The 24,146-nt window shown below is 29.9% G+C and overlaps 3 protein-coding genes across 4 annotated transcripts in view; 1 reads left to right on the forward strand and 2 right to left on the reverse strand.

The window, feature by feature from the left end:
• LOC106669464 (sodium-coupled monocarboxylate transporter 1) overlaps positions 1 to 1,788 on the forward strand; it is a 22,526-nt gene extending 20,738 nt beyond the window's left edge. The window contains exons 9-12 of the mRNA XM_014398964.2: positions 89 to 243; positions 304 to 527; positions 588 to 688; positions 765 to 1,788. Of these exons, the coding sequence (XP_014254450.1) occupies positions 89 to 243; positions 304 to 527; positions 588 to 688; positions 765 to 928 (644 nt within the window). The 3' untranslated portion in view covers positions 929 to 1,788. The remainder of the gene's footprint in view (positions 1 to 88; positions 244 to 303; positions 528 to 587; positions 689 to 764) is intronic.
• LOC106669468 (probable sodium/potassium/calcium exchanger CG1090) lies at positions 1,492 to 13,096 on the reverse strand. Of its 2 annotated transcripts, none has more exons than XM_014398971.2 (11): positions 12,767 to 13,096; positions 6,643 to 6,825; positions 5,762 to 5,831; positions 5,507 to 5,689; positions 5,319 to 5,447; positions 5,103 to 5,262; positions 4,677 to 5,046; positions 3,796 to 4,003; positions 3,630 to 3,731; positions 3,442 to 3,573; positions 1,492 to 3,375 (listed from the first exon to the last, which is right to left on the reverse strand). In XM_014398971.2, the coding sequence occupies exons 2-11, from the start codon at positions 6,823 to 6,825 to the stop codon at positions 3,176 to 3,178; spliced, it is 1,737 nt and encodes a 578-aa protein (XP_014254457.1). In that variant the 5' UTR covers positions 12,767 to 13,096; the 3' UTR covers positions 1,492 to 3,175. The 2 variants fall into 2 exon arrangements, with proteins under 2 accessions (XP_014254457.1, XP_014254465.1); XM_014398979.2 differs by lacking the exon at positions 12,767 to 13,096 and adding an exon at positions 7,048 to 7,066.
• Positions 13,097 to 18,364: 5,268 nt separating this feature from the next.
• LOC106670723 (28S ribosomal protein S22, mitochondrial) lies at positions 18,365 to 22,661 on the reverse strand. Its single transcript, XM_014401294.2, has 7 exons — positions 22,516 to 22,661; positions 22,290 to 22,453; positions 19,255 to 19,419; positions 18,913 to 19,196; positions 18,767 to 18,856; positions 18,604 to 18,706; positions 18,365 to 18,533 (listed from the first exon to the last, which is right to left on the reverse strand). The coding sequence occupies exons 1-7, from the start codon at positions 22,589 to 22,591 to the stop codon at positions 18,435 to 18,437; spliced, it is 981 nt and encodes a 326-aa protein (XP_014256780.1). The 5' UTR covers positions 22,592 to 22,661; the 3' UTR covers positions 18,365 to 18,434.
• Positions 22,662 to 24,146: the final 1,485 nt, after the last annotated feature.

Genomic DNA, 24,146 nt, shown 5'->3' on the forward strand with positions numbered 1-24,146 from the left:
ACATAAGTTTCTAATGTATTGTACCTAATAAAAAATGTTTTTTGTTTAAAATCTATTCATTTTTTTATTACAACTTGGTATATTTTAGGTGCTGTTTGTGGTGTGATGATTATGGGTGTTGCTTTTATTGTTGCGATGCTTTCTGGTGTGATAGAGGCTTCTCAGTTGATGACATCAGCAACAAGTGGACCACTACTCGGGGTTTTTATCCTAGCTATGTTCGTACCACCTGCAAATTGGAAGGTAAAATCTATAAATAAATAATGTTAAATATGAGTTAATTCTGTATTGGTAAAATTTTAGGGTGCTGCATTCGGTATGTTGGCCAGCCATGCCATAGTATTGTGGATAACATTTGGAAGTCTCACAGTCGATAAACCTTCAGTTCCATTCCTACCAGTCTCTGTGGATGGATGCACAAATACAACATTTTCACCGAATGTACCTCCACTACCACCAAAATCTGATCCTGTTTGGACAGAAGATTTTGACGTCAACCCTGTCATCGGACCTGCTCACCATGACAAGTAATTACATAATAAAAAAAGATTATATTTTGGCATTTATTGAAATTTAATCGTTTTCAGCGATTTTTTGACATCCTTATATTCAATGACATACATGTATTACTCTCTTATTGGGACGGTTATTACTGTGTTGTTTGGAACAATACTAAGCTACATCACAGGTATTCTTACTTTAATACATCATTTAATGTGTATTTTATTCTGTTGATTATTTAAATCACATATTTTCATTCTTAGCTTCAGAGGAGGACTGCTATGATGAAAAACTCGTACACCCTTGGGCGAGAAAGTTATATAAATGGCTTCCAGGCAAACAAAAATGTTTTGTCAACTTAGAACAGAGCTCAACAGAAACCATTTCTTCAGACAAGGTTGAAAGATACAAAACAAACAAGATCTGATATTTGTATTACCTTCTGGATTCTAGAGTTTCAAAGAGAAAGAAACAAAAAATGGGATATGTACCCTGTTGATTTCTGTGATATAAACAAATATGTATATATATAAATATATTATATATATATTTAGGTATGCTGGTTAAAAATAGATTAAAATTCTTTTAAAATAGTAATCAAATGTTATTTAAAAATAAAGAAACTGGCATAACATGTATTAAATATAAGTACTTTATTTTTAATGTCAGTTTTAATGTTTTAAAAAACATTGATAAGGAAAAGACTTTTAAAATACCAAAATGTAAATAATAATAGTTAGGAGGGCGTGAAATGACCTTAGCCGTTAAAACGCCCTTAAAAATTAATAATAATAATAATAATAATAATAATAGTTAGGAAAAAAGAAAAATAATCAGTGAAGTACTTTTTATTCTTAGATAAAAATGAACTTTCGTGTTTAAATTGATTATATATACAAAATATTTTTCACTTTTGACTGAAATTTCAGTTTTTCAGGTATCAAAATTTTTTTACTTATATTATTCTTATTTTTTAGATACTTTTATTATGTTTTCTTAACTTCCGTATTTTTATTGTTCCTTTCTTTTTCTTTTTATTTGTACTTATTTCGGTTAGAAAATAATGCAGCATTTTCAAAACTTTGGCTTTAAACGAAGATTACCTCTTAATAATATACTTCAAATAAAATTGAGTATATGAATTACTAGTTTTGGAGTTCTAGTATTATTATTCTCCCATTTTGAAGATGCTCCCTGCTATAATTCTAAGCATGTGCAATATTGTTCACTGTATTATTAGATATAAAATATTTATAGGGAAAAATTAAATCACTTGTTTAATTTGGATGTTTATTGTTTATTTTTCCAATGTTGCAATCACATTTAACAATAATTATATATTACAATAAATATTTTTTAACAACTGAGCAGATTTTACATAATTTGTATTATTTTATTAGTCTATTTGTGTGATAACGTAACATACAAATATGATATTGCAAACTATTAATAGACCTTTAGGTTTTGGAGTTTGGAAACTATAAAACATTTCATTAACAGGCTATCTAATTTTCATAAATAAGAGGAAAATCAGAAAGTCTCACATTTAAATTGTATAGAATTTTAATTTGTGCAGACATAACAATTATAATGTGCTTATTTATAACTACCATTTAACTTTCTCACACTCTTGCCCTTATTATACCATTAACTCTTTAAGAAAGTATTTATTCCATTTTAGTTTTCTAATCATTTTCAGTTTTATTCGATATTTTATTAATTCATGTTCAAAAATGAAACAGAGAAAAACCTAACATTCAAACTATGTTTCTCTTATTTTTTCACATCTTTATTTAATAAGTAATAAAATTGTATTCTTAAAATCTGAAAATTAAAAAATATTAGAAGGACTGATAAAAAAAAATACTATTCTAAACGTGGTATTTACTATCTCACAACCACATTTTATACATTCCCCTCTTATAACAAAGTGTTCGCACTTTATAACTAGTTACATTCTAAATTTTAAGGCTTTTAACTTATTGTCACTTGTTTCTTAATTATAGTTTCAATATTGTTTACTTCCCCTTTCGTTCACTAATAATCCAAGTTTTTTTACACTTTTTACTTTTATTATATAAGCACTAAACCTCTAGGAATATGTACACATTTTTTATATTTAAAAACCTTATTATTTTTTGTTTTATTTAACTTTTTTCTAAGATATGCTAAGCTTTCTCACTAATTGATTTAACGTGTAGTTAGTTTATTTATAAAAACAAGTTATTTGCTTTATTTTAACAAAACAATGTAAAATATTTGTGTTTTTAAGGCTTTTTTATTGGTATGTCAGAATGGTAGTCAATTCTTCTAATGAATGATGGAATAAATTGTATCACTGTTTTTATCATAACTATTATGAAATAGTGGTAATAAGCATCAAATCACTATATTAATTATGTAACAAATATGGGCACATTAATATTTTATTAACTGAAAATGTGCTGGGTAAGTAAAAGTATGCTCTTTATTACTGGGAAGATTGTGTAAACAGCCATTCTATCCTTATGATAAAAAAAGGGTACTATATAAAATACAGTTTTAACATTTAAAGGTATTCTTTTGCAGAAAATAAAATACATTGATAATGTTGATATCGAGGCGCATTCTCAACACATTGCTAGATGAATACGCTTATAACAATAGGAAGAAAAAGAGACAAAGAAAAACAATTTTAATAGTCAGTTGAACATTCAGGAGGGTTCATGTTCCCAAATACGTTGAGCTCATACAGCGAAGCAAAACAGATGAAAAATATATACCATAATATCAACGTTATGCCATATCTCTTGTCCATTTTCCAACCGTTCAAATGTGTAATTCCAACCAGAAATACCACTGTTGATAACAAAGTTAATGTTGAATACGTCAAACCTAAAATCAATTAGATGCATGTTAAATTGCTTAGTTTATACAAATTAAGACATAACTTAAAAGTACCTTTGCTGAATACTTTAACATAGCTTCCAGGTTTGATAATTGCTGTTTTTATAAACCATGGAAGACCTAGGCAGATTAGAATATCAAAGACGTTGCTTCCTACGGCATTTGAAACAGCCATATCCCCATAGCCTGAAAAATTGTTGTCATTTATTTTGTGATTAACTTCTGATATATGATGAATTTACCTTCTTTTACAACCGCAAGACTTGAAAGCGCATCAGGAACACTGACTCCCGCAGCGACAAATGTAAGACCCATTACTGTATCAGGGATTCCAAGAGTACTTCCTAAAATAATCATAGAAATTTAGTCGAAAATTTCAATCTCTCTTAATGAAACGTTGTACAATACCGATTATCGTTATCATCCAGACCATGATGTAAGAGTAGAACGATATCCATATCATCGAAACTAAAAATGTAAATGGATACCAGTTGGCGTACTTTTCAAGGCGGCAATCTGGCATCGTTGCCTGTGCGGTATAGTGAATGGGGTAACAAAGATGCCACTGAATCAGAGTCATTCTGTCATCGGTTTCAGGTTTCAGAAGAGGAGAGACCTGACATTGAAAATTTCAACATATTTAATAAAACCATTTCTATATTGTAAAACATTATGTTGAGGTTTACTAAGAGATGATCAACTCTGAACATCCTGTCTAGTCTTGCTGGTTTGTTGATTTGATATTCAGTGTTTCTCCTGTATGAGAGAGCTAATATTGAGTATACCATCGACCCTCAATTAGGTTATGTAGTACATAGTTGTAAAGGAGGAATCTCAAGAACTTCACCACCCTGAGAGAATGGCAGCAATGTAAATAGGAAAGGTATTTAAGAGTTAAGTTAAGAGGGTGAATAGGAGACTGAATGTGGGAGGCTGAAATGACCTATCTGTTGATAGCACCTGGAGCCTAACCTCAGTGGCTGGACACATAAGGCCGAGGTCTGACCCTGCACTGCGACACCTAAGGTAGTTTATTGTCCTGTTGGTAATTTATTGTAAATCACAAAAACTGGAATTGTGGATGTACTGTGAGAGAAGTGATAGGCTCAACTCTGTACATGGGCATATATATGTACGTAAATTTGAGGTTATATAAATCAGTAATAAAAAAAATTATAATCAGCCAGAAAGTTTGAGGATGAGCAACAAAATAGGCTAAAAACTCATTTTTGATGTTCCTCATTTTAATTACTCAATCAAATTATTTTAAATTTAGGGAAAAATCATACCTGAGTTGTGGTTGGTTCCTTTGCTCTGTAGTATTCCGGTTTGTTCTGCCCATTCATATGCGACGGTCCAACATCATGCATCTGTACCACTCCACTCTCACCGTTTGCCACATTTGAAAATCCACCATCTTGCCTCGTAGTAGAGTATCCTTCTTTGTCATCTAATGTCTTGTAAGAGACGAGCTGCTGTTGTTCATTTAGCCCTTGTTGTACAGGCTGTTGCGGCTGCTGGTAATTACCTCCCAATGTCTCGTGATGGATGTTTTTGCACGGAACGGGTAGAGTCTGTGCCCATTTCTCAAGAGGCTTATTGAAAGCGAGTACAGTACAGTATGCAATATACATCAGTAACATGAAAAAGCTTTCACCCCTGTAATAAAATTAAATATTACAAAGCTGCATTGATTCTATTTTATTATTTATTACCAAGTGATTAGGTCGTCAAATATAACAATGAGCATTACTAATATGGAAAGCAAGTAGAAAAACGAATCTCGGCATAAGGGCCACCAATTAAGATAGGACACAGTGCCACCGAATAATGCACAGATACCAATGACAAACATAATATTGAATACAGCCGAACCTGAAATTACCATTGTAGTAAATTATAAATTTAAATTTAAATTTATAAATACAAACCGATCACTCCAGACACTCCAATGTCATCTTTAGCAAAGAAAACAGCTATAACGACAGTAGCAAGTTCAGGAGCTGAGCTACCTGCAGCCATAAATGTGGCACCTGCCACATCCGGTGACAATTTGAGTACTGCAAAAGATATGATTGTAGTATTATGCTCTGACTCAGCAATAAATCGAAATAAATACCTTCGCATATCCTGTCAAGAGAAGTGACAAAATAATCATCACAGACAATAGCTAAACCTATGAAAGAATAAATGCAAACTAGGACGTGTATGATGATAGCTCCGTGCTTCCGACTCGAAGGGCTGATCAGAGGCCTAGGAAATTGTTCTATCGCAGGTGGTGTACAATTCCTCTCCCCTTCATCTATTCAATATGAAACTTTAAAAAAATCTGAACTTCATTTGTGATAAAAGTTACAAAAATCCACTGACTTACTTAAAGGGACAAAATGCTGTTCATTAGGCGTCATCGCTGTCGTAAATTTCTCTTCTTCCCTTGAAGTCATCTGAAATTTGTTTTTACATTCGAAATCTAATCAAAATGAAACATTTAATTAAATGTTGTATTGTTTGTGTTTAAATATTATTGTCCAAATCAAAATCATTGAAACTACATATAATGCAAGTCAAAAAATTTGCATATAAAAAAATTATATTTAATTAAAAATATACATGAAGCTAAATTTAAAAATAATAATAATAATAATTTGCAGTTTTATTATTTTTTATAAGCATTTATTTTGTCATGGCCAAACATGAATAACTCATTAAAACCTAATAAAAATGCAATTTATTGAAAATATAAAAGATTTTTTTATGGCTCCATTATTTATAAAAATCTATTATGTAAACACAGTACCCACTGACAATATTTTATAATATAGTTGAATCATAAAATTCTTAGATTGTGTTTTAAGAAGAAAAAATACACCATAGAAATTGAAAACATTAATCTTATAAATTTATCAATCTGCAGTGGTATTGACTATAATTTGTTTACTTTCATTTTATTTATTATAAATAAGCATTACATCACGTTTAAATAAATGTTATGGTTTATGATGATTTTTATGTATTGATGCAATTTTTTAATATAATTTTTTGATAAACTATCCAGGATCAAGTTTTTTTGTGGTTTTTTTAAATTAATAATGCACGATTGATATAATTTCATCCTAAATATTTTCTCAATGTTAGATTAGGGGAAGAAAAATGTGTTATTGAATTAATGATAACGTGTTTTTAATTTATTACGCCTTATTAAACAAATAAACAAAAACACAACAGCCCAAAAACATCTGATAAAAAAGTGCTTACCGTTGGTGTTAAAACTGTGGACCTTGGCATTGTACTTGGTATTGATGTGCTTGGTATTGATGCACTTGGTGTTGTTGTACTTGGTATTTTTGTGGTTTGTTCTGAGGAAGACTGTACAAACGCATACAAGATGATGCTAATACCCCAATATATGGTGAAAGTCAGCCTTCGCTGTCTGGCCATCTGTCAAAAACAAACAAACGACCGTATTTATCTTTTCAATATATTTTTGAGCTTTGAGATTGAGTTTTGAAATGGACTTATGACGTGTTTTAACTGTCTTTTCTAGTTTGGTCTTTCATTTTTGCCGTCTTTCTATAACATGTTTCTATTATTCAAGGACATTTTTTATTATAATAAATTGTATAATCAATAGAATTAAAAATTAGAAGAAGTATTTGATACCTAAAAAGACGAATTATTTTAAATTCAGCGTCTGAAAAAGTTTGAAACTGAAATAATTAAAAAATGATTAAAAAAATCTTAAATAACTGAAAAATCATGAATGTTTAAGAACAAAGAACTGGGATCATATGGCTCAATATTTTATATTTAAATTTAGGTTATAATTTCTGTATTCATCATTTTTATCAACATCAATTTTTTTAATAGGAATTACTTGAAGATTTGTCATTTGTTTTTTACAATACCGATTAAAAAGATCCGAAAAAATTTTAATTTTTATATTTTATCGGTTCTTTTCGTTCGATCGCATCAAGTTTTTAATCAGAATTCTCTTTTTAGCATTAATTTGCGTGAACGAATCAATAATTCCCCAATCTTCCCATCCCACCTCCCACATCAAAAAAATACCCTTGTAAGGACCCCCTCCAAGGACATAAAAGTTAACATTTTCACCAATTTTATTTTTAATTTAATGGTATTAATAATAAGTATATTTTGGTCGTCTCCGGTCATCCTGGTCCGCCTATTCTCGCTGTTTCGGCCGGTAAGACGCGTTTCGTCATTTCGCCATGTTCAGTAATCAAAAACGGCCGAACAAAACGTTCATCCGCAGACTTTAACAAAAAAAAAATAAATCTAATGATTTTAATTGGTATGAAAAATGTATATCAAAATCTTTTTTATATTTAACTTACTCAAATTTTAAATAGGGTTTGAAAACCTTAACAGTCATTTTGAGTATAATAGTTTATACTTGATAATTAAAAAGGATTTTTTTTTCGTTTAAATTGCCTTGGCTAATGATGAAATATTTATTTCAACACTACCCGAATATTATTTAGTCATGGCCCATCTCTCCGCCAGGGGAAAAGGCATCATTATCGATTCAAAAAACAGCTAATATACGATACATCTAAATTTATTTTCCTTTATTGTTCGGATAAGGAATGAGCGTGTGGGCAGATCGTGCGGGGTGGAGTTGGGTTCAAGATCAATATCCGTGACGTCGGTTAACTCATCCACTATTGTCGGTCAGGGTTTAAGTATTAATCAGAGCCCATTCATAAAACGCTTTCTGTCTAATTGAAATATGAAATTTTCTAATTATAAATGCAAAGAAGAGAGCTTAAAAAAGATAACCTAATTACTTAAGTAAACCTATCTTTATAGGTCATGTCTGATTATATTCAATGTATGCTGGCCTAATTGCCAAAAAAACGAAACTATTCTTTAATTTTCTAGTTTAAAAGTTTTATTAAGAAATAGCAGCGATAAATGTAAAGAAATTATAACTTTTTATCTTACTTAAATGACGTATTTCGCAGTGAATCAAATCAAATATCAATCTTCAATAAATGACAGTATTGCTAAAACCATTGTTATATTTCAATTGCATTGCTGTTATTATCAGCAAGAAAGGTTATAAAGTCGTAAAGCAGGGGCTGAAAATCGTTGATGTAAAACTGGGGCGGCAAAGGCGTTTAGATAATATTGGTTTATAAAATCCATATTGACATGCCAAAATTGCAGGTCAAAACACCCCCTCGCTATGTTTATATAGAGTAAACGAGAAGCTCTTCAAAAGGATTACTTCGCTTCGTCGATCCGAACAGTCGTCCTCGTTTCCGTTTAACTCGTCTTTTCCCAAAGCTGGATTTTTAAACAACCGAACTGATTGTTTCAATCAATTATACACAGTGAAAAGTAGGCCAAATATTAAATTTCGTGTTGTTTCAAGGCCGAATAAATGGGTTTCCACACCGGCCCCTTTCTATAGACCAATCGTTTAGCAAACCTGCTACATCAATAAGTAGCAATATATCTCCAACCATTACACATTACATTAAATAAATAATTTAACAGCATAAACAAAAATCATTTGAAATTATTTAGTAAACTGTGACTGCATTAACGAGGTAAATTAACGTATTTTATTCTTTAAACGCCCAATATATTTTGCAAATTTAATGCCTTTTCAAATTGGATTTTTATTTTTTTATTTAGAAATGACGCGCTGGAATTTTTCTTAACGTCATGGAGATTGATTCATCGATTAAGTATTCAGAGTGAATCGTCACGCATTGCATATTTTGTATTTTTAACCCGAAGGAAAACCGTCTGGTCCTTCTTTAAATAATTAATATTTGGGAAGAATTGTCGAATTGAAATTCCCCGAGGTTATTTTGTTCCTTCTACACGATGAAAAAAAGTTCAACACTCGCTTACACAGGACTTTTTCGTAATTAGAAATGCGTAATTTAAACAGTGATAACCAACGCTTAATTCTGCAAAAGTTTTATGTAAGATAAATTCATAATGAAGCTTTTCAAATTTAAACCGTTGTCTTATTTCAAACTTTTATAAACGCTGTTTGGCCTAATTAAATTTTAACTGGGCAAAAAACTTAATGCTTTCTTCTTTTTGTAAATTGAATCTCATTATCATTGTTGTTTTTAATGTTTGACAATGAATTTTCTACGATTGGCTGAATGACAATTTTAATAATAATAAGCTAACCTTGCGTTGACCCATGATAAACTGCAAACTTCACCTTTTTTTATCTCACTAAATATAGAAAGATTTTATTTATTTTATTGATTTTTATTCTTATATTATTAAACTCTCAGTCAACACATTTAAATACACAAGGGAACAAATGGCTATTCTTCTGTTTTCAGTCAGAATACGACAAGAATAAATGCCTTACAAATTTACGAACAAATCATTGAAGAAAAGACAAAATATTCAATTTATTTAATTATTGAATATTAGAAGAAAACCTAAATAGCCAACACGGCTAAATGATAGATTATGGAACGAAATAATAACACAAAACATCCAACATGCAATCGAACACGGCAAAGAAAAACGCGAACAACAGTTTATAGTGCAATCACATCATGCCAAGCTGAAATTTGAAACAAAAATCTTTTAAAAATAAAATATATAAAGTTTCGAAAGGAATTTTTAGTTGTGGTAGACATTTAAAGTCAAATATCGATTTGAAGAAGAGAACAAAACTTAAAAAAAATATCAATAAGAAGAACTTTCGAGATTTTACTTTAAAACTAAAGATTTATTTCTTCGTATAAGGTCGAGACGAAAATATGCAACATTTTCTGATAGAATGTGGCACAAAGCCAAGAAACTGTATGACCAATAATTTGCCCACGAACTAAGGGTCAGGACGGTGTAACAAAAACTGGTTCACTTCATAACGATACCATCCTAATTCGATTGTAGTTATTGTATTGAATACAAACTGTTCTATAAGTTTTCCTATTTCACTTGTTTTATACTTTTGCAAGTTTGAGAAGTTCCATGTAATATTTTTCCATGTTACTTTAATTTATAATTAATTTTAATTATAAATTGTTAAGAAAGCTTAAAATGAAAAAATATATAAAACAAAATATAAAATTAAAAGATATTTTTTGTAATTTTAAAAATGTGAGAAATTCTGGCTTTGGAGAGGCCATTTTTATAGANTAATTAATTATATATATAACTTAATTATATATAAGCTTTCTTAACAATTTATAATTAAACTTAATTATAAATTAAAGAAACATGGAAAAATATTACATGGAACTTCTCAAACCTGCAAAATTATAAAACAAGCGAAAAAGGGAAACTATAGAACAGTTTGTATTCAATACAATAAGTACAATCGAATTAGGATGGTATCATTATGAAGCAAAACAGAAAAATAGTGTTAGTACTTTTCGTCCTGGTAATAAATGATAAACAAAAAAAGTTAGTGTATTTTTAAAAAGTCGATTAGGCTAAACCGGCACGACCGGACAGCATTGCAGAACTGTTGACCTTTTTTACGAATGAATTTCAACTACGAGGTTATATGAACACAAGGGGTGTCGATGGTTCATAAAAAAAAATCAACAGTTCTGCAATGCTGTCCGATCGTGCCGGTTTAGCCTAATCGACTGTTTCAAAAATACACTTTAACTTTTTATTATTTATTATGAGGACGAAAAGTCCTAATACATTTACTGTTGACCTTTTCGGAATAAATTGTTTCCAAAAGGGAAATTTCTCTGAATCGACAACTAATAACACCAAACTTTATAATATAATTCATTAAAAACTTCCAACCCAATAAAATTAAAAAATCAAACAAAAAATAATTGCTCGACTTTTTCCGTTACAAATCGTTTAAACCGATAACTCGTCACTCTTTAACGGCATCTAGGTTGTTTGATTACGAAAGGAAATCTTGAAAGACTTTTCAAAAAGATATGGCAGACTAATAATGAAAAGGGACCGACCAAGGGAACTTCCCAACCACTTAGAAAAGTCGGGAAAGGAGAAAATTAGAGGAGCCTCTTGAAACCACTCAAATCTTGATGTGATCCAAGATTTTTCCCATTTGTCCATTCCTTTTCTTTCCCTGTCATGGTACGTGACATAACAATCCTATTTTCCCTATTAACGTCTTCTGAAGGACGCTTTTTTAATTTTCTCTAGTACAAAGATAATCTTCTGTGATCATTTTTTTAAAGCTTTAATACTTGAATAAAACAAATCAACTTAATTGAAAAATCATAATTAAAAAGATCATATTACATTATTAAAATTATGAAGTTAATTAATTTAAAATTAAAAATTAACCATAAAAAAGGAAATTGAAATTACTGAAAACTTTGAACTATATAGTAAATTCAGTTACGATTCTCTACCATGCTTGATTAAAAGTTTTGATTTTTTAAGTTTTATCTATTACCTACTATATCGGTTATCTTTTTTTTAGTTTAAAGAAAATAAATTATAAACTTATTTTACGATAAAAATTTGTATCATTCAATATGAAATAAACTGTCCATGAAATGTGACTCAATAAGAAAATTATTTAAGGTTCAATCATGACCTACATATATGTGTAGGTTACTGCATAAAAACTTAAACTAGTTAAAGTAACATGGAAAAATATTCTTCTCAAACTTGCAAAAGTATAAAACAAGCGAAAAAGGGAAAATTTCAAAAAACTTAAAGGAGAAACCCCCAGTATGCAAACGTTTGTATTTAACTAGTGAAACTATATTCAACTATAGGTTATGCAAAAAACGATTATTTACTTGACATATTATCATTTCAAATATAAAGAATTCTTTATATTTGGAATTATAATAAATTCATAAATCGTAGTTCATATCTTTTCTTCTCAATTTTCGAATTGTGGAATTCACTTTTCGATCCATATTATGAGTACAGTTTAAAATAGCCAGCTGATTTAGTTTCCTTTCGTGATTTCAACGAAAATGTTGATCAAATGATTCATTTGTAGTATATAGTACGGGCGTTTCGTTGTACTATGTAGTGTATAGTAATGTAGTATTAACCATAGTAAGATCTTAGTACGTTTTTCCCTTGCAGTATTTGCTTACTATATAAAAAAATAAATAAATATTTTTAAACCATTTTTCTGGTAGCGTATAAACATGTTTAACTCAGAAATATGATCCGTTTCGAGATCTATCTGAGTTCATTATTAAAGAAGAAACAAATTTGTAACTTAAATAATGCGAATGTACAGCATAAAAATAATTTTTTTTATATTACTATAAAATTTGATAAATTAAAAGAATGAAAAAAGGCCTGTTATTACAACATTTAGCCTCAAATGGTTCAAAACTAGTTCAATTATAAGCGTTTAAAAATTACAAGAAAAATCTCTTATAAAAAATGATTGTTGATATCTTACCTTTTTTTATTTATAAATCAGACGCCAGTAAAATTTGGGGGGAATTGGTAAGTCAATTTAAAAAAACATTACAATATATTTACGTCTTTTAAACGAGCATATTGAGGAAAAAAGTGTCGGAAGAATACTTGAAAAGGAAGAACAGGCGAATTTTTCCCCAGTCAACACACACGCACACCCCGAAAACTGAGTGAAATCCTGAGTCTTGTTCAATGCTGGGCAGACATGCGCTCGGGGAGCCTTTTGGGCACGGAGCAAGAGAGAGATAGAGGGAGAGTGTGCAAGGGAGAATCAAATACCTCTCTCCTATACAGTTACGACCCCGGGCCCTCCCTCTTTCCAACGACCCCCCCCCCCACTGAAAACACCCACTCGCCCCTGTGGAACATCCCCCGAATCAATTGGGAGATGAAGGGTTAGCAGGCTCAACGGATCTCACAAACTTGCGTCCCGACCCGGCGTACCCACCCCTTCCTGTATCCTTTCCACCCCGTGCCGAGCAAATTAATTAATTGATGATTTATTAAAAATAATGAAAGATCGTGTTAGATATTTTTGTGCCGTGCTGTGTTACAAGATATGCTTTTTTAAATTATTGTCTCAAATAATGATTACTTTAATTATTTTGCGTCAAACACTTCATTGTTCCTTTCTTTTCTTGTCAAGAATGACACTTAAAATCTTTCACTTTAAGACCAAAGCAACATATATTTAAAACAAATATAATTTTATCCTAACACTTTAGAAAACTTATTTATCAGATTTTTTTATTATTAGCAAATAATGCCAAAATGTAATTGTAAGATTTTTATTAGCTTATTTGACAGATTTTTGGCAAATGTGGCCACAAATTTCATTTCAAAGTTTCTTTGTCAATTTGTTTAATAATGGCAAATATAGCAACAAATGTAACTGTACATTAACATTGTCAAAAGCTTCTTTAACAGATTTTTTAATATTGGAAAATATAATTGCATACTAATATTCTCGAAAATATCTTTGTCAGACTTTTTGTAATATTGGCAAATATAGCCATAAATGTAATTTTATATTAATATTCTCAAAAGCTTCTTTGTCAGATTTTTTTTATAATGGCAAATAAAGCCACAATTGTAAATTTGTACTAATATTCTCAAAAACATCGTCAGATTTTGAAATATTAGCAATATCGCTGCAAATGTAATTGAATACTAATATTCTCAAAAGCTTCTTTGTCAGATTTTTTGTAATATTGGTAAATATAGCCACAAATGTAATTTTTATATTAATTCAATATATTTATATTAATTATATTTATTATTTCTTATTATATTTATATTAATACAAAATTAATTTTTCAAAAGCTTCTTTGTCAGATTTTTTTTAATATTGACAAATAAAGTCACGATTGTAATTTTGTACTAATATTCTCAAAAGCATCGTCAGATTTTTAAATATTAGCAGTATCGCCGCAAATGTAATTGTATCCTAATATTCTCAAAAGCTTCATTGTCAGGTATTCTTATGTTGTCAAATACAGCCACAAATATAATTTTATAGTAATATTCTCAAAAACTTCTTTGCCATATTTTAAAATATTATCAAATATAGCCACTAATGTAATTTTATACTAATATTTTCAAAAGCTTCCGTCAGATTTTTTAAATGTTAGCAAATATAGCCACAAATGTATTTTTATACTCTCATAGTCTCAAAAGCATATTTGTCAATTTAAAAAAAAATTATCACATCATTTTTTTCCATTTTCTTTTCTAGAAATCAAAGTTACATTTATTACAATTTTTAGCGCATAACAAAACGCAGCATAAAATTTTTAATGGTTTACCAATTCGATCGGAGCACAGAGCCTACAGTTCGGCAATTCCTAGAGGGCGTGCGGGTTTAGCATAACCGAAGCCCCCTTTTTATCGTTTTAATTTTTAGTTTACCTTGTTTTAATTGTAAGTAATTTATTACCTTGTGGAAAAATCAATATGTTTAGTCTTTAGAAGATTTTAATAATAAAAGATACCAGGGAGAGTTAAGGCCAAAAAGACCACTACTTTTTTAACTTTTTTCTCTACAAAAATGAAAAAATTCCTTAGGCAAAAACTTTTAGATCTCTATAATATAATTTTTGAGACATGTATTGTGCCAGATAGCTCTATGACGACAATAATATTTCCATTGTGTAAAAAAGGCACAGGTGATTTGTGTGGAATAAGTTGATCAGAAATTTTTGATACAAACACAGCCAAAGTCAGATCAATCAAATCACAAAATAGCCTGCATGTCTAATCGGTAAGTCCATACACACGCAGGCAGTTTATATGTAACTTCAAGGCATAAACAAACACATTTAATTCTAAATAAAATATAAATGTATATGATGGTAAATCTTGCTGTTCAACATTATGCCCTGAAGTGATCCTATTGCAAATTTGGATTTAGCTTTTTTTATCTTCAAAATATTTATTTAATAATGCCTTGAAGAAATTGTCAAGCATAGATATTTTGTAGCTCCCCACTACTTCTATCCAGAAGTATTATACCACCATTTCTCTTTCTTTTTTTTTTTTTTTTTTGCCGATTTACCTCTATTTCTAAAAACAATTATTTTTGATTTGTCTAAATTCACAAGTTCCATATTCTACAGTATTCTTCAAACAGATTTATCATTTTTTGCACTGTATACTTATCTGTTACCAGTTTTACATCATCTGAAAACACCAGTAGTTTAATTCTTTTGCCAAATAAATAGGCATAAATATGTATAAAAATATATATAACTCTTATGTATAAAAATAGCTGATACAAAAATGTTTACATTAAAGCCCAAAGTACCTGAATTGTATAAAAGCAATGTGATATACAAACTAAATTGTCTTTTAAGCATTGCCACATATTATGGCCAAACAAATCAATTAATTAAGAATATCTTGGCTCAAATCTGACACGAAACCCAGCTAAGAATGGAACTGCTTTGTTTAATCATGTAGAATATATAAGTCACAATTTTGACAGGGATAGTGCAAAAGCTATGTATTATGTCGCTATTAAAGATATGTAGGCTTATCAAAGAAACGATCTGTACATATAAAGAGAAAATGTTTGTAATTATAGAAAAAAGATTTTTTAAAAACTTGAGTGTTGTATATAGCGCAATATTAAATTATTCGAACTAGTCTATTGTTGACTGTGATATATGTAATAATTATTACCTTATGTTGTTAATAGTTATAACTTCATATTATTGCTGGCTTAGGTATGGGTTAATTATAGTTAAATGGGTATGTGGCTGGACTCGGAAAGGATAAATGTATGGAGGTAATTGGTGATTATAGTCAAGTTAGTTGTTGAAATTGTTATTATTGAACCATAGTTTAATAGTAAACCTAGTAAATGGAACATACTTTTAAAAACTTTTATAAATATTAATGTATAGTTTCACGCAAGTACGACAAAGATTACCTGTATTAGATTGTTTTTAAACTTATTAATTGTAATGTTTCAAATATGATCCTAATGAAGGGGATATATTCCTCGAAAGCTCGATAATGGAACGGAGTGTTGATTTTGTCTAATTGGTCTCAAAACTGATCACCTTTTTTACATAAATTCATAGTGTGGAGGCTGATCACAAACTACCGTTGGAGATTACTTTGTTTTAATTTACAAAGAATCTACAGTATGGCTTATCGCGGTCTGCTGGAGGTCGAGACCTTAACCTTACATTAACCTCGGAATAAGAAAAAATTACCATTTTAAATATATAAATAGATAAAGGACATATTTGTGGAAACAATATAATGTACAAATTAGTAAAACTACATTATATAGATTAACTTCACTAATTTCGTGGTCCGCTTGACCAATTAATACATTACCATTAAGGTTTTTAGTTGAGATGAAAAAAAGTTAATGGCACGAGCGGGATTCGAACCCACGATCTTTGGCTAGATACGCCGCTGCTCTACCACTTGAGCTATCGTGACCTCGATCCACTCGGACATCAACTTCCTATCTCAACCCCACCTTATGAGTTTTCCCTCCTTTTTGCCATTTTTCAAATGTCGTGTAATCGGATTGGATTCTCAACGACAAATGTATAGACCTTTTTCATCTCAACTAAAAACCTTAATTAATTGTAATATAAATTAACCTTAACTATGAAACATATATTTTTATTTTATTTTTTTATTTTTTTAAGGCAAAAAACTGCTAGTTTATCATCACTGTATATAATATTGTTGATCTGAAAATTAGGTAATAGAGAGGAGAGAGAAATAAAAAGATAATAGCCTAGAAAAGAATTGATAATATGTACATAATAACAATATATGTAGAAGTTTAAAAATTTAAGTTTCATAAGAAATTTAAGTCTACCCGCCTTTTAATAAATTTGTCCTCTAAATATAAATTTTTGTTTGTATTTAAATTTATCAATTTTTTGACCCCTAAAATTTTTCTTATTTTTGAGAAGTGATTATTGGAATATCTGATTGAAACAGTTTTAATTTAAACATAGCCAAAAAGATTTTAACATCAATCAGACCATTTAAAATGAAGAGGAACATAGCATAAACATAACAACAATATTTGTATAAGAAAATACACAAAAAAGCAAAATTATTTGTCATTAATTAACCTCGTTTTTTAAATGGAAATAATAGTCCGTTTTTAATGTTTGATGGAGTTGTATAATACACGATAATTTCTGTAAAATGAATTATCAACCATTAAAATCAGTCCATGAGCTTTTGAGAAAAATGACATTAAAGCCTGTTGCACTGAGAATGTCAATCATCCCTTAGGCAGAAGTCCTCAAAATTATCACTGAAAAAATTAATTTACTATGATTTTCAAGAAAGTTGATACCTAAGGGTGAGGTGAAATCCAAGTTTTGAACATTTTCTGACCTACTCTGACATTACAGAATGTTAAAATATAAAAAAAAAACATTATTTTGAATTTTAAATCATTCCAAATTAGAATATTCAGCGGCGTATTTGTAGAACATTTTTGTTTTTATGTTAACCAACAATGAAATTAATATACCAAAAATAATATTTTTTTAATCGATTTTATACTTACAATTTTTCTCAAAAACTAGTGCACCGATTTTCATGGTTGATAATTCATTTGAAAGAAATTGTAAAGTGCATTTTATTACTGTATTCAAACATTAAAATCAGGCTATTATTTCCATTTAAGAACCTAGGCCAATTTTTGAAAATAAATTTGCTTTTTTTCTATTTTTTTCTAGAAATGTATTTTAAATTAAATTAATATATTTAATGGGTTATATGTCATTAAAAGCTACTTTCCTCCTCATTCAAATGTGTGTCACATACTCTGTTTGACGTTAAAATCCTGTAAAAATTTTAGTGGTAGAAAAATTGATAAATTTAAAATCAAACAAAAATTTTTGTCTAGGGATCTCTAGAGATTTTATTGTGAAGAGTGAGTTAGAAATATAAAAAGCTCAGGATGATCGAAGGCAATGAAATTACATCTTGCATAACCCATTACAACTTCAGTTTGTATTTGTTCTGTTAATTATTGTGTGGTTTTTCTTTATGTTAACCTTATTGTATTTTTGGATATATAATAAAACACTTATAACACATTTTAGTTATATTAAGAAAACAATACAAATACTACAAATATATAAACAAAACTACCAAAATTAGGCAGCATTTGAACTACTCTGTCTGTGGACCAAAGCTTTATACTTTTTGATCGCATTCTGGAGCTGACTATCCGGGTACGTTTTATTAACAAATTCCTTGAAAAAAAAAAATGCACATTATAATTATATACAGTAAATAAAATTTAAAAAATGAAAACAGACTAACTTCTATATAATTCATTTCTTCCCCTTCTACAAACATTACTTTGAAATTATTCTCTGGGTGGAGTAAGCAATGTAATTTGATAACTTTCACTCCATGATCAAGCCTGAAATTTAAAAATAATTATTATTTAATATACTTTAAAAAGTTTAATTTTTTCACATACCTATCAGTGTTGATGTATGTTTCTAAAATGTTATTTATATTGTTATTTAAAGCTAGGTAGAAAACCATTGGTCCAAAATGTCTGGTCGATCTGTAACCAAAAAATATAAATATACATGGACGTTTATTACGAAAACAAAGACTAACCTCAATTTTAAAAAGTTTCCTTTTTTATTGATATCATCGAATGTTAAATTCCTAATATTGATAAAATCGGGATCATCAGGCTCATATTGAATGCACGCCTTGTCTAGAATAAATTCGTACTCTTCTTGTTCCAAGAGTCGTGTTAAATAATTTGTCTCAAACATTTCAGGTTTTTTCACCGACCTCCCTTCCCTCGGGAAATACATCTTGTTCATACGATCCCTCTCCTCCCAGTTGGCCTTGCGCAATGTCCCATCCGGATCTCTCACCACAATACACCTGTTCTGTCAATGTTTATTCAATATGGAATAAAGTACATTTTAATATACATATAAGACATACTTGGTCTGTTTTACCAAAAGAAATATCAGTAAATACAAATTTGCTATCTGAATAACCTTTGAGATGATCATCCTTCACAAACACATAATCGATTTCCTTCCTTGGTGGAATTACAGGCGGCATCTGAAGCATCCGTTCACTTTTCTTTTCAGCTAAACGTAATTCCTGAAAAATTAAAAAATATTCTGAATCAAAAGAACTTAGAAAATCATTTTGAATATGGCCAAGTATAAGTTGTGAAACAGTGAGGTCTGCAAGATGATCAATGAATGATTATCATTTCTCTTGCTGTCTTTATCTGTTTGATCGTTATGCAGCATGTCTGCCAAGCCTGACACTGAAGGTGTGAAAATGATTAAATGGATCTGAAAAACAAATCCACAAGACAGATCAGGGTGATCACGTTTACAATTAACTATGATTGATTTGATACATGCAATTTCTGGCAATTGATTAAGAAATATCAAGTTGAGATAATATCTCGAGAAGATTTGGCAAAGATCTAATTAAATTAAATCTTTCATTAGCCTCTCATTCTAGAATGAGCCCCAATGTTGAGCTCACCATCATAAAATCTTAAGCCTTACTATCATAAAATTACACAAACCAAAACTGTGCCTTTCAACCAGAGTGCTTCATCACAAAATGCCATGGATATTTTGCAGGCAGGCTCTACTTTATTTATAGGCTCAATCACTTGAAAAAAAACCATTTGTAAGTATGACCTTTACCTTACCATGATATCATCGTATCAACTCTTAACCGTTGCGGCCACCGAAACCCCAGCTCAATCACTTTTAAATCTAGTTTACTCTCGTAAAGCAAAACAGAGTGAATTTGTAAGTCACCAAATTATCTACTATTTAAATGCTTAACTCAGATTGGAATAGAGTTTAATGCCACCTTTATAAACAGTAAAGTGGAGTTTGTACACCATGAAGCCAATAACAAAAATACTGCAGCCCAACGAAATACAAAAGAGCATTTTTGGAGTACCTGGTGTCAACCAAATAATCACACCACAAGATCAGGAGCGATCAATCTACAAGTTCTAATTAAACTTAATTAATACAACAAAGATAATTAAATTAAATATCGGTAGGTTATAGGTTTTTCACTAAGTTAGGCTTTTTTACCTAAACCCAAAAATTTGCTGTCAATACCGAAACAATACTGAAATAATTGTAAACCTAGTTGTAAGTAAAGTGTCAAATAACTCTGTAATTACATTTAAAACCATGTACAAACTGAAATGTAAAACCAACAGCAAATAGAAAGATTAAATTAAATTAAATTAAATTAAATTGATTTATATTTTTTATGTAAAGTAGGTTAAGAGGAAAAATTACTCCAACCCATTTTTCATCAAAACTACATTTTAGATAAAAATTATTAATTATTATTATTAAATTTAAATAATTAATTTGGGTAACTAGGACCAGCTATAAACATGGCTATTTATACAAAAATAAACACATTTTTCATTTTAAAAAGCATCAAATTAATCTAATAAACAACATAAAGTTAAACTTCATTTGGTCAATGGATTACACCATTATTTTTAACCTTTCCTAAACAATTATTTTCCCTCTGAAATTTACATTAAGGGCACTATTTATATAACATGTTTATTATAAAATGCAAGAGCTAAGAAGAGAAATCCCTATGACCTCAAACACGGAAGGAAAAAACATTTAATGGTATGCATACCATTTTTATTGAAACATGTGAACAAAAGAAGATTCCAATCACTTTCAATCATGAGAACACTTCTTCAGTGGATTTTGTACAGAATGATTTTTGGTTTGCCGAAATTCATTTATTAACACCTTTTACATTTCAAAATTGCAGTGAAATTCCTTCAGTCTTTACCAAGAAATTCATTTTAATTGGAAAATTGCACCAGTTCTTTTAAGCAGGTGGTGCATTTTTCTTGTACATCGAAACACTTACAAAATGTGAAATCACCTTTATAAGCGTTCCTGTTATCTTGCAAGATCTTAAAGAAAATGTTAGTTATAATAATAACAATAATGCTTTATTTGACAATTATTATAAATAACAAAACATACCCTTTAAAAAACAAGTATTTACAGAAATGGAATATCCGTCTGCTTGTTGTCGAGATTAATGATAAAATATTGACAAAAGGTATAGCCAATAAAATATAATAATATTTTGTGTTTTTTAACATAATTAAAAAGAAAGAGAAAAAATAAATAAACAAAAAATAAAATAATCTGGTGAACACAGAACAAGATAAATTCATATACCATTAATTAAGTAAAATTTTATTTAAATAAATCAAAAATTGAACTCTTGTACCAGTTTCCAGCAGTAAAACCATGCGTGATGAGCAAATTTGATTAGCTGCAGGCTTGGCTCGTTTAAAAGTTTGACTAGGCTTTCTTCCCAGAGCTCAGCACTACCCAAATGTGAAGCATGCATTTCGGACAAAATGGTACATTTAGCCAAAAAGTGCACGATGGTTTCCTTTCCCCTTGTATTGCACAGAGAGCACATTTCTGTATCCTTCCGGCAGCCTATCAAGGGTTTAGAGCTAAGGAACAGAAGTTCACCTCGGAGTTTGAAGAGCCAGCAGAAATCCCTCAGTTTTAGTATTAGTTTTAAATTTTAGTTAATGGTAAAACCAAAAAAAAAACATTTAAGGATCACTAGCTGGGGGGGGGTCAGTGGCCACAAACGGTCATGCTGCTCATCACTGTAAAGTAAAGTAAAGGTCCCGGGTTCGCATCCAGCGGCCCTGCATTCAAATTCGAACATACTTATAAATGGGCTTTTTTCAAAAACACCAGCACCCCAAGGGTTCAGGTTACGTCATAGTTGACCCCTTATTAAAAAATTTAAAAAAATAAAAAAATCACCAGTTGGAAAGGATGTTCAACTCACAAACAGTTAGTAGCTTGTCTGCAACAGTTTGTGAACAGAACTACCCTTTCCAACCAGTTACTTATGATATACTCATTCCAACTCAATTATATCTATTGTTTATGGAAGTTTGAATATAAAAATACCTCTTTGTACTCTTCGTCAGTCATGAACTTGAACTGTGGTGCCTTTAACCTTTTACCCTCTTTTTTCCGTCTGAACACAATAGCGTAATCTTTATCTGTGACATCTTTCAATATTTTCTGCACGCTTTTGTCAAAAAAAAGTAGTTCTTTCGGTTTGCCAACACCTTGGAAAAGGAAGTTTTTTGGTGAGTTTTCAACAAAAGGAAAAGTGACAAGACATACTTACTTTTGCAATATGCGGCATTCAACTGTCTAAAACCCTGGGGTATTTCTATACTGAAACACTTTCTTAAAATATTCATTTTTCCAAAAGTAATATATAAACAAACACGTTATTTCGAAAATTAAACCTTCCAACTAAGTGATAAGAAACGATACCGCTCTCTGCTTGTGATACTCGAAAAGTAGAATATTATGTTGGAAAATGAAACAAATGACTTATGCAAAAGTTAAAAAGTTAATTGTATATTCATAAATATAACATGCTTTATAAATATATTTAAAGATTGTATGATGAATGATCAACTTAGTCAAAGAAATATTTGTTCTTTATTTTATTGCAAAGAAGGCTTGGAAGCCTAATATAATAAGGCAAAATATAAAACAAAGAAACACAATACAAAAGTAAATAAATTACTAAGTAAAAATAAGAGGTTATAAAGAAAAAGAAGAAATTTTAAAAATGTATTTATAGATGCTTAAACCTAAATCAGACTAGGGTAAATAAGGAATATTAGACATAGAATATAAACTGCTAAATAATGAATAAGGATATATTGTTAGTTAAAACTTATGGCACCTGTTAGGCATACTGTTAATAAGGTTGTCCATGATTTCATAAGGAATTTCACTCCAAAGATGTAATGCCGCACTCAGTTGATGCAGATCAACTGGCTGCGGATGGTGATCGAAAAGCCTTCTCTGCAAGGCATCCCACATAGGCTCAATGTGATTGAGATCTGGAGACAATGAGGAAAGGGGAAGATCGCAAATTCCCAGGTTTTCTAAGCATTGATGAACAACTCAGCCTCTATGAGGTCTGGCATTGTCATCCAGAAATCGAAAATCCCTGCCAATCGCTGGTTTGAAGGATGTATTCCTCGTTAATTTCTTATTATATATACTATATTATTTAAACACCAAGAATGAAGATAATTTAAATTATTTGGAATAATTAAGTAGTCAGAATAAAACGAAGCAGGTTAAAAATCTTTAGAACATCAGCAAAGAGAAGAAAAACAATTGTGTAAATGTCATTTATGAAAACAAGAAACAAAAGAGGCCCTAAGCGGGATCCCTGTGCAACTACTGAATTACTGAAAATTTTAAAGATTCTGAAAAATTTACTTTGCTATTTGGAACCCATTTTTCAGATATGAGTGAAACCACCAAAGAAGAAACCACCATCACCAAAAGCGTATGCTTTTCAATTAAATTTTATAAGTTAATTTTTAAAAAATTATGCCATTTATATATAAATGAACAGTTAATAGAACACCAAAAAAATACCTGAATTGTCCGCAATATTAAATCCTTATTTTTTTATAAATTCCAAATTTAACTTCCACCTTTATTTATTTTTGAAGTTTTAGGAACAGCAAACTACATTGTTCATTTCCAGCCCTCTCTTCCTTATTTTTCTTTTATTGTCTTTCTCAACCCAAATTATGGTGTATGATAATACGGTAACCAACTCTCTCTTTTCTTTATCCATACCTTAGGGCCTTGATTGTGGATAAAATAACACAAATAACAAACACAAACAAATACACAGAAACAAGATAAAAACATGATAGTCTACTTAGCATTCACACTACCCCACAGTACTCAATATTCCTCGAGTTAATTGGATATATA

This window comes from Cimex lectularius, unplaced genomic scaffold (genome assembly GCF_000648675.2).
Source record: "Cimex lectularius strain Harlan isolate CLEC.00 unplaced genomic scaffold, Clec_2.1 scaffold209, whole genome shotgun sequence".
Classification (NCBI taxonomy): Eukaryota; Metazoa; Arthropoda; class Insecta; order Hemiptera; family Cimicidae; genus Cimex; species Cimex lectularius.

Bases quoted from the DNA above. Each gene is read 5' to 3' on its own strand.
- LOC106670723 (XM_014401294.2), bottom strand. From the start codon at position 22,591: ATGAATATTTTAAGAAAGTGTTTCAGTATAGAAATACCCCAGGGTTTT. The intron at 18,857-18,912 runs GTTAGTCTTTGT...TTTTGGTTACAG, and splicing joins GGAAACTTTTTAAAATTGAG to ATCGACCAGACATTTTGGAC. The intron at 18,534-18,603 runs GTTAGTCTGTTT...TTTTTTTTCAAG, and splicing joins AAGAAATGAATTATATAGAA to GAATTTGTTAATAAAACGTA.
- LOC106669468 (XM_014398971.2), bottom strand. From the start codon at position 6,825: ATGGCCAGACAGCGAAGGCTGACTTTCACCATATATTGGGGTATTAGC. The intron at 5,832-6,642 runs GTAAGCACTTTT...AACAAATTTCAG, and splicing joins CCACAGTTTTAACACCAACG to ATGACTTCAAGGGAAGAAGA. The intron at 3,732-3,795 runs GTATTGTACAAC...TGATTATTTTAG, and splicing joins CTGGATGATAACGATAATCG to GAAGTACTCTTGGAATCCCT.